Raw genomic sequence first — 10,948 nt, 5'->3', positions numbered from 1 at the left:
AAAATTATTTACAAAATAATAATAGTTAATTTATCTACAATTAATACATAAATACAAGTTGATTTGACTACCAGACAAAAAAGAAAATAATACTACAGGGTCTATAAATTTTATTTGGATTTTTTTTTTAACACGTCATGCCATGCTGATGAATGCTTTACAAATCATAAAAATTTTAAAGTGTGAAAGTATACCTGCTGTAAAGTTGACATAAAAACAAAAATAACTTATAGAATTGATTAGCATAAAATTTAATGTTGATGTTAGACGATATAAAAATACAATCTTAGTAGTAATTTTACAAAATAAAATGCTGTANAAAAAAAAAAAAAAAAAAAAAAAAAAAAAAAAAAAAAAAAAAAAAAAAAGAACAATGGCACACCTCACTGATAAGACTCTAAATGTATTGTTAGAATAGCAAACATTCCTCTCATTTTTGTGTCTCGTAATGATTGTAAGTCTTAAATTGGAACATAATTTGAATTTTCATCAATTCTTCATGTTGTGATGAGGGAGTGGATCATCCTGCATGTAAAAAATAGAATTAAGTTAACAAAATACCTGAATAATACCACCTATTTAAATTATTGTTGTAATTGTAATTATTGTTATATTTTTATATTTTACTAAAAAAAAATTAATAAATAATTAAAAACGACCGAGATATCTTGCACAACCAAAGTCTAAAAAATATTAACTTTGTATTAAAGCTATTGAAAATAAAAAAGAATTTGCATACAATATTTGAAATAATTTATAATAATCCTTACAGTATACAAACTTACCCGTATAAATAGTAGAAAAACGACATTAGATAAAAGGCTAGTTTAACCCATCCTTCTCTTTGGCATTTTGTAAGAACATCAGTGTTCATAATATCTGTCGGGTCGTAAAGGCCTGCACAAGACATGACCGGCCGATTCTTATACCTAAAAAAATAAAATAAAAACAACGATGACTTTTATGTTCCTATCATACGAGGGTCATACCAAATATAAACGAAACTGATTTTCTTAAAAATGTCAGAGGGTTCATAGACTTGAAATAGGTTGATATGTAGGTACTGGGTTATCCAGAAAATAATGCAGGTCATAACATAAAAACAATTAAATGATTTTAAATCTTTTTTATTACTAAACCCAACACGATTTCTCTTTTTTCTTGTTTTCTAACAACCTTTGATTAATAAATTTTTTAAGTTGTAAAACGTTGTCCAGGTGTCAGAAAAAATGGTAGTACGCAGGAGAGAGGATTGGAGAACGATAAGGCAGAACTTCAAAGATCCAAACGTTTTTAGGTTGTCACACAGAAATCGGCCTTTTCCGATTGACCAAAGATGGCTTCAATAATGCCAATTTCTGGCGGATTGCTTCAATTTGAGAGCAATACACTTTGGCATTGATTGTTTTGCCAAGATTAAAAGAGCTATTGTAAATAAACACAAATGAAGCCCACAAAATCACATCACATTTTTTAAATGAGTTTGTAGCTTTGGAAAATGTACTGTTTTTCTTCAATCTGCTGTTATCGTAGAGATATCATCTTTTCACCACAAGTAACAATTCTACCACACAGTTTTGTGACAACCAACCTGGGTTTTGGGTGTCGGTAGCTCTGTGGAGAAGTTCGTGGGACTGTACAAATGAATATATAGTTCGGGCGCCACACTATTTTTTCTCCCCCAGGGAATAGTGACCCTATGAGATTGCCAGTCTGGTTGGCAACGACAAACTAATAAGACCTGAATCGATTCCAAAGGGAAATAAAAACAAAAAAAAGTGTATTAACTAAACCAGAAATTAACACTCTATTCGTAATGTGAAAATTGGAAAACTGTTGGCCAACTCACATTAAAAAATTATAAAAATAAAGTAATACAGATCTCTTTCTAAAATAAATAAAACTTCTTTTTTTTAAAAAAAAAAACCTAAATAAAAGTCTGGCTTGATTTTCACCGCTGCACTCATCACTTGGATTCATCTGTCGCTCCTCGGCGATCTCTCCAGTTTCCTCTGGTTTTCTAGACTCCCCCGAGGTCCTCTGGATACTTGCTACCTGACAAAGAAGCACTCAGAAAGTCCAGAAACGATCTTTTTTCCTCTAGTAAGCTCGCGCCCTTTCCGGCCTTGGCTTGCCGTTTCTTGCCTGTCCTCGCCGGCCAGCCTCTCTCCGCTCAAGCGCTCTGGCTGGGCCCCTGCTGTCCATGCTACTACCTCCTCCACTTCCTGAACCACCTGAGCATTTTAGGACCGTCGTCACCGCCTAGCTTTCTTAAGGGGTACTCAAGCCAGAAACATTGAACCACCCCAAGAAAAAGAATTTTTTTTCATTTATGTGACACGTTGGTATGTGTTCCACCAGAAAAGGTTGTTTCTGTTTCGACAAAGTTGCGCAAACTTAACAACGATGATTTTTTGGCTGTCGTTTAATGCATGAAGAACCCAACTTTTGAGCTTTTTCACCTTTTCAATTACTTTAAAGTGGTCAGTGGTGGTTGATCTGCTAACTGAAAGATTCTCTGCAAATTTTCGAACTATTTTCTGGGATTTTCTTTGATCAAAGCTTGCAGAACATAAACTAGGGAAGAAATCCTCCCATGAGCTTGTCTTCAAAGATAAAGTCTCAAAAATTTTTAAACCACCTTTGAGCGGTGCTCTCCTCACACTGCCATTGTCCCAGACTCCATTAATGTCTGCCTCTAGGCACCATCCCGACCGAGATTAAAATTGTAAAACAAAATTACACGAAAATCACGTGTTGGCATCTTATTAAATACTGACTTCTTACCAAGTAACAAAATGCTGCTGAGTAATCAAACATTTTTGTTTGGAAGAGGTTTAGTGTTGACATTCGTACAAAAAAATAATCGATTAAACATAAAGTTTATTATATGGAACAGTAATTGAGAGAAAAGCCAATAGATTGTACCTACAGGGACAGGGAAGAATGGCAAGAAGTTCCCTTTAGTGTCATTAGAAACCATGAGTGAGAAAGAAGTCATTTTCTTCATACAGCGACGGATTGTTATCCAGTTTTTGACCAAGGAGAAACGATTAAAAGAAGGGAAAGGATGCCCGGTTGGCTTGGCACAAAAAATTTCTGGGGAGTGTGAAAAGGTTCAAAAAAGAGTCATGTTCAATGCCCGAGTACGAATATAACTGAGGCCAACATGTCTCCATGATCAATGCGCAATATTGTTGTCAATTATTGAATGCTGTGAAGTTGTCATTTTGAAGGAAAAGGAAGAAACAATGGGCCAGAAGTGTCAAGACTTCTATATGACAACACCAGGCCTCGTATAAATAATGCCAAGAGGCAAAAACTGGATGCAGTAGGATGGGAAATGTTGGAAGTTTATTCCAGGTTTGTCACCTTGCAACTTTCATTTTTTGACCCCTCAAAGAAACTCTTGTGGGCCAGCGTTTCAATGACAACGAACCAGTGGAAACATTTGTACTCAAATGGCTATGGAAAAAAAAACAACCCTTCTAGGACAAGAAAATATTTAGAGAAATAATATATTTTGTAAGTAAAATTGAAAAAAGTTTATTTGGTCAAGTGGACCATGAAACCTAATATTTTGTAAGCTTAATTAAATAAAGTTAGAATTTTAAAAAAAATGCGTCCCATTTATATTTTATACACCTTATATTTATCATCGTAATTGTCTTGTTAAAAAAAGTAATGATAAATAAATAAAATGTTAATTGACTTTGACTGCTATTTACAATCTAATAAATAATTCATAACTCATGATCGTCCAAAACAGCTACCACTTTTTTGTTTTTGAACGGAAATTCCTCAGTACTTGTATACTTCTGACGTTCAATGATTAATTCAATGACCTATTTTAATTGAATTTTAAATTGTTTTAAATCAAAACTTTTTTGAATTTTCAATTTGTAATGGAGAACAATTGAATTTAAATAGCGCAAATTCACTGAATGATGTTGATCTTTTTTCTATTAGACTGTTTAACCCTAGATGACTTAATAAAGTTAATTTATTTTTAGTTAATCATTCGATTTTATGAACTATTAAAGACCGTGTAATTTGATCTGTATCTTGGTCATATCCTCGCTAGGTTGGTCAGACGTGTTTCGACAATTCAACATCTTCTGTGAGTCTGTGTGATTTTAAGTACAAGATCTCACAGTCCTTATCACAATTGTTTATAATTATTTAGAGATTATGAGTTGCGGTCTGGTTTGATGTGGATTTAGAAAAACATTTTCTTTATAAGAAGTTGGCTTCTTTTTCAAAGCCAACTCCTCATAGAAAAATGAATTTTTATACCTAAATATCATTAATTAACAGTCAATAAATACCACACACTGTTTATAATTAACAATTGTGTGTTAAAAATGTAGTTATATGCAAACAACAGTCTGGGTTGGATTATAGAACAACGAAAGTGCAGAATGCAGCAAAATGTGGGTGGTCCTATTCTTTTATTTAATTATGTATACTAACTGACTCTACCTTTCAGTCGATTTTATAAATCTCACCGAAAATGTAGGAACAAAAAATTGACATTTGTTGTCTACTGAGGCACTACTGGAGAAAAGGACTAAGTGCAGCAGCCGAAGAAATTAGTGCGGTGTAAGGTGAAAATATCATGCATCGTAACACTGCAGCGTTTTGGTTCAGGCGGTTTAATTCTGGGAATAACAGCTTTCAAGATGACTCTCAGTGGTGGATGACACTGAATTACTCAAGCTAGTCAATAAGGATCCTTATGCAACCACTCGAGGATTATCATCCAAAATCCAAAAGCTTAATATCTGAAATATTCGACCTAGATCATGATTTATCAGCTGCCCAAGGTCAACGAGTTGATATCTGTAAAAGTTTGCTTCAAAATCCAAAAGATGATAGATTTTGGAAGAGAATTGTAATGAATGATGAAAAATGGATATTTTTAAAAAATCCTATCCACCGAAAACAGTGGGTACTGCAAGGAGAAGAGGTTCGGTGGAATTAAGAAGGTGTTTTGCACTTTGAGTTGGTTCCAGATGGCAGGGCTATTGACTGTAAACAACTAGAAAGAGTATACGGAGTTTTAAAAGAGAAGTACTCTACTTTGCTCAATCAGGATAAAGTGATATTTCAGCAAGACTCCTGCCCATCGTTCGCTTTTAACCGAAGAAAAATTTTCAGAAATGAAAGATGTTAGCATCTTACCCCACCCTCCCTGACTCACACCGACTACGGTCAGAACTTTGTAAACTAGGAGTTCTTCGCCTCGAAAATCAAGGAATGTTATCACCACCAAATTTAACTTCTGGCAGAAAGATAAGTTAAAGTAGTTGTTAACAATGGCTTATATTTTGAAGAATAATTTTCATGTTTACATTTTACACTGAAATTTAAATAAAAAACTTAATTTATGCCCAAAAACTTTTGTAACGACCTAGTAATTTTTTTAAAATAAGTTTATTCTTTATTTATACTTTACCTTATCAGCCTAAGTTTGTCAGGGGTTTTACTAAAGTGTTTTAGCATAACAAACCTATAAGTTAACTGTATCTAGCACCTTTAGAGTTTATCCCCTTCTTTTGTCTTTTATGGAATCATTCTGTGATGGTGGATTTCATTTTTGTCGTCCCAAGAGTAGGTTCAAGGCCTGTATATTTTTCTTTACCCGAGATTCCTTGTTTCCTCGTACGCAGGTAAGTTGTTGCATCCCTAGAGTTTGGAATTTTTGGATGCATTCAATGACCAATTTTTACATGCTAATGCTTTAATAGACTTGGCTATCCAGTCTTAATTTTTTTTTTGCTGGTATAACCTCTTTTGAGATTTTCTAAAGGTAAGTACACACTGGGATTCTTTGAATCTCCAGAGAGCCTCAGCTGCGTCTAGCCTGAGTCCAGGCTGCCCCGAAAAATTGTTGCGATGAATCTGGTGTGTTGCGGGCTAGTATTTTTGGACTCTTTTGAATCCCATACGATGTGGGATTCTTTGACTCAATGTGCTCAATATTTGCCAGTGCGGATGTGAATCGGAACAAGAGCAATTGCTTCTTTTGTTTACTTGACGTTCTAGTGAGTGTTTTCTTGAAAATTTTGATAGTGACTTGTATAAAAGTATGTTGTGGGTACCGAGTTGACTTATAGTTTATTGAAGACATGCATTCCCATCGGGATGTATCATTCATGGAATACAGAAATCGGGAATTGAAAAGCCAAACATTGAACGGTTTAGCCCAAAAATTCAGTGTTTCCGTCGCCTTAATTGAAAAAAAATGCACACTTTAAAAGGACAGTTTTTTAATGCACTTCCGATTATGGATACGTGCAATGCAAAAAAGAGCAAGGGAAATTCCCAAGAGAGCTAGTTCCTCCGTCATTTTCGCAAGCACTGTTGGATGTGAACTGAATCTTTGTCGGGGAGCAGAGTCGGGGCTTCATCAGAACAATGAATCTACACAGCCCCGACTCTGCCCCGCAACATGAATCAATTCAAAGAATCCCAGTGCGTACTAGGCTTTAGATACAAGCGTTAATGACGTGTATTTCAGCTTCAAAGACCAAGGTGTATTTTTTTATATTTTGGGCTTGTAGAAAAAAACATCTGATCAGGTTCATTTTGTTGCTACGCCCCAAACTTCCCATTTCATGACCCTATGGTCCAAATTTTCTGTGAAATGGATAAAAATAGTTGTCTTTCTCAAATACGTAATGTATAATTCAGCAGCAATGCCCTGATGATGCGACTATATGTCGCGAAAGCTTTGCTTAAGTTTGTAATTTCATTCAAGAACATAAAACTGATCCTCTTCATCGAAAAAACTGGTCATTCCTCTCCATAACATTCAACCATGTAAACTTAACAAGCGTGTGTGGTGGTTAGTGACCGTTAATCGATAATTATTCAGAAATCGTGAGATGCGGTCTGGTGTGATGTAGATTTCAGAAAAACATTTTCTTTATCGTGCCAACGTTTCGATCTTTATTTAGACCATCATCAGGGCCTGGAAATTCATACCTATATAAAGTATTGAAAAAATATGTGTGGTGTTTAGTGACCGTTTATGATTATTTGGATATAGTGAGATGCGGTCTGGTGTGACGTAGGTTTTAGAAAACATTTTCTTTATCGATCCTTTTTTAAAGAGTACTTACTGTGAGTAGGAACTGTCTTTTTTTTTTAAAAAAAGGACTGAACACCGCACTCACTCCATCATTCACCATTTCTATTTTCTTTATCGTGCCAACATTTCGATCTTTATCGAGATCATCTTTTAATTTACAAATGAAATTATTGGACCTAGAGGGTGTTCAGGTTTATGTGTTTTTATAGAAATCGTGAGATGCGGTCTGGTATAATGTAGGTTTCAGAAAAACATTTTCTTTTTCGTGCCAACATTTCGATCCTTATTGAGATCATTTTCAGGGCCTGGGATTTACAAACATTGTTCACATTTAACAAATACATGTAGGATGTGGAAAAAAGTGAATTTATACAATGCAAAATATATTTTTTTATATTCAATCAAAGTATTTCTACTCACAAAGTGTTTGTCTTCTGTGTAATTGTGCCATTCTTGCATGTGGTGTTGAGAGTGCCAGTGAGATTTTGCTATTTTGTGTTTATATACGTTGGATTTTGAAGGGGTGGGGATGGAAGTCGGTATAGAAAATTTTTGTATGGCATCGGCTTTTTTGAGGTGAAAAATAGGGAAAGGAAAGCTAAATTGTTGAAAAATTAGATTATGTGAAAAATGTTTGATGTGTGGAATGTAATGTGATGATATAGGTATGTTATCTGTATTGAATTTAATTAATGATATTGACGTAGCTGCGACTGAGTTTACATGTATCTGTTCTGTAATTGATGCTGTGTTTATCTCCGTTGATGTAAACCATTTCTAAAAAATTACGTTTATGTTTTGTTCTGTGTGTAATATTTTGGATTGTTGAAGTCGAAATTGTTCAAAATGGTGGGTAGCGAGTGCTGTAGGATTTTGCTTGGGTGTTTTGCAATCAGAGGTATGTTGCTTTACTCTCTTGTCCAGATGTTGGGATGTAAGACCGATGTAAGTTTCCGGACAGTTTAAACAGTTGATTTTGTAGATTGTCAGATTTGTTTGTTATTGGTGTAGGATCTTTAAATTTGGAAAAAAGTGTTTGAATTGTTATACAAAAATGTCTTTTCTATACCGACTTCCTTCCCCGCCCCTTCAAAATTCAACGTATATAAACATAAAACAGCAAAATCTCACTGGACTCTCAACACGACACGTAAAAATGGCACAATTACACAAAAGACTTTGAGTGAGTAGAAATACTTTGATTGAAAATATAAAAAAAAATATATATTTTGCATTGTATAAATTCACTTTTCCACATCCTATATGTATTTGTTATATTTAAACAAAGTTTGTAAATCCCAGGCCCTGAAGATGATCTCAATAAAGATCGAAACGTTGGTACGCTAAAGAAAATATTTTTCTGAAACCTACAACACACCAGACCGCATCTCACGATTTCTGAATACTTAACAAGCATCATGAAGTCACTTATGATTTTTTTTTTTTCAAAAAGAAAGGAACTGAGACTCACCTCATAACATGATAGGCGATGAGAGGTATGTTCATGCAAAGAGAAAACCACTGACCACTGAGCAAGAACAGTACATTGAAGATCATATGAAGCAAGTACTCAGGCAAGACGAGCTATAAATTAATCCACATTAAATACTTACACAAAAAAAATCCACATTAAAACAGTTTTTCTTACAGGGTTCAAGCTGTTACACTGATCGATTGGATTTTTATAATCCGTTTTCAGCTCGTCGAAAGCGATCACCTATAAATTTTATAAATAAGTCAAATTTTTCTGTATTAATTGAGCCGAAGATAGGACTACTTACGTGAAATATAGCGAAGAATATAAGAACTGCGTCCGAGATGAGGGCGAAAATGTACGCCACTGCTGGATAATTGAATGACATTTTCACTCTAAATCAATTCAGACGTTCGGCCTAAAACGAGAATTCATTCACAAACCTCTAACATAACGAGACTGTGATTGATATCGGCGAAGAGACGGTAGAGCTGAGTGTCGAGTGACTCTAGAGTTATCCGTTAGAGTAACAACCGGCGAAGTTTCGCTCAGTGACGACACTCACGGCGTTTTACAAACTCACTAACTCGCGGGAGTTCTCAGTTGCAAAATGACTCAAAACAATTTTTTGTAATTTATTACCAATTGTTAACTAAAACACAAAAATAATAAAAACAAGTATTTAAGCAAAATTTAAAACTGATTAAAAAAAAAAAATTAACACGAAGCTTTTGAGCAGGTTGTTATCAAATATCCTATTGAATAAAATTAAAGCTTCTGCTGGGTGTATTTAAGCTTTTTTATGTGAGAATCAAGGTGCCTTACTCAGTTCGAGTTTATTCTCCTTATTCATTGGGAAAAAGATTAATTAGAGAGAAATGTGGTTAAGGTGTGTCTGAGATCAAAATTCTGGCTTTTCGAGGTGCATTGTAAGCTTTTCCAGGTGTGAAGCAACCACCATATCACAATCTTCACACACCTTGTCTACCTAAATAATCTACTTAATGAATAAGGAAAATAAAAATGGTCTAAGAAAGGCACCTTGCTTTACACCTNGCCAATTGCATCATTGCAATATAATTAAGAAGTATCAATTTAAATCCAAAGTTTTAAACAATTTGAAAAAAAATCACAACTTCTAGCTTTTCAAGGTGCATTGCAAGCTTTTTCAGGTGTGAAGCAAGGTGCCTTACTTAGTCCACTTTTATTCTCCTTATTTGTTAACCAGAATATTATTCAGATAGAAAAGGTGTTTAGGATCAAAATTCTAGCTTTTCCAGGTGTGAAGTGAGGTGGCTTACTTAGCCCACTTTTGTGTTTTTTTCATTAACTAGATGATTATTCAGAAATAGAATGCCTGGATAAGATGAAACTTCTAGCTTTTCTAGGCGCATTGGAAGCTTTTTTTAGCAATAAAGCAAGGTGCCTTTCATGGCCCACTTTTTTCTCCTTATTCATTAACTATAATATTATTTAGATCGAGAAGGGATGGTATGGTATGGTAAAAAAGGATACTAGGAAGCGGGGTTTGCGCTCCCCAGGCACTGCAGCTTTCTGGCTTATTGTACCTTCCTAGTTCCTTAGTTCAGTGCAGTAGACTCAATCTTCTTAGAAGTACCAGGTCATTGACTGTTGCTGCTGCAATTTGATTCCCTAAGTTTTTTCCGTTAAATATTCATTGAGCTGTTGCTTCGCATTCAAAGATAATATGAGTGGTTGTTTCTTCCTCCTCATTACTTAATCTGCAAATGGAATCATCGTTATAATATACCCATATTGTGTAGATGTTTTCTCAGATGCCAGTGACCAGTTAGTAGTCCTACCACTCTGAGTTTGCACCTCGGAAAGCTAGAATTTTGATCTCAAACACTCCTCGATCTAAATAATATTATAGTTAATGAATAAGGAGAAAAAAAGTGGGCCATGAAAGGCACCTTGCTGTATTGCTATAAAAGCTTCTTCGAAAAGCTTGAAGTTTCATCTTATCCAGGCCTTCTATTTCTGAATAATCATCTAGTTAATGAAAAAGAAACACAAAAGTGGGCTAAGTAAGCCTCCTTACTTCACACCTGGAAAAGCTAGAATTTTGATCTTAAACACCTTTTCTATCTGAATAATATTCTGGTTAACAAATAAGGAGAATAAAAGTAGTCTAAGTAAGGCACCTTGCTTTACACCTACAAGCTTGCAATGCACTTTGAAAAGCTAGAATTTTGATCTCAAACACTCCTTCTCGATCTAAATAATATTATAGTTAATGAATAAGGAAAAAAAAGTGGGCCATGAAAGCACCTTGCTTTATTGCTAAAAAAAAGCTTCCAATGCACCTCGAAAACTTAGAAGTTTCATCTTATCCAGGCCTTCTATTTCTGAATAAT

The 10,948-nt window shown here is 34.6% G+C and overlaps 1 protein-coding gene across 1 annotated transcript; it reads right to left on the bottom strand.

Moving 5' to 3' along the window:
- Positions 1–328: 328 nt before the first annotated feature.
- Positions 329–9,243, bottom strand: LOC106670086 (protein cornichon). Its single transcript, XM_014400102.2, has 5 exons — positions 8,878–9,243; positions 8,745–8,813; positions 8,568–8,680; positions 786–929; positions 329–525 (listed from the first exon to the last, which is right to left on the bottom strand). The coding sequence occupies exons 1-5, from the start codon at positions 8,956–8,958 to the stop codon at positions 498–500; spliced, it is 435 nt and encodes a 144-aa protein (XP_014255588.1). The 5' UTR covers positions 8,959–9,243; the 3' UTR covers positions 329–497.
- Between the last annotated feature and the right edge of the window lie 1,705 nt (positions 9,244–10,948).

This window comes from Cimex lectularius, unplaced genomic scaffold, assembly GCF_000648675.2.
Source record: "Cimex lectularius strain Harlan isolate CLEC.00 unplaced genomic scaffold, Clec_2.1 scaffold49, whole genome shotgun sequence".
NCBI lineage: Eukaryota > Metazoa > Arthropoda > Insecta > Hemiptera > Cimicidae > Cimex > Cimex lectularius.
Note: the sequence above shows the minus strand (reverse complement) of the source record. Positions and strands in the feature narration are given on the sequence as shown.

Excerpts from the sequence above, each read along its gene's own strand:
- LOC106670086 (XM_014400102.2), bottom strand. The coding sequence starts at position 8,958 with ATGTCATTCAATTATCCAGCAGTGGCGTACATTTTCGCCCTCATCTCG. Across the intron at positions 8,814-8,877 it reads TATTCTTCGCTATATTTCAC|GTGATCGCTTTCGACGAGCT; the intron begins GTAAGTAGTCCT and ends TAAAATTTATAG. Across the intron at positions 930-8,567 it reads ATCGCCTATCATGTTATGAG|GTATAAGAATCGGCCGGTCA; the intron begins GTGAGTCTCAGT and ends TTATTTTTTTAG.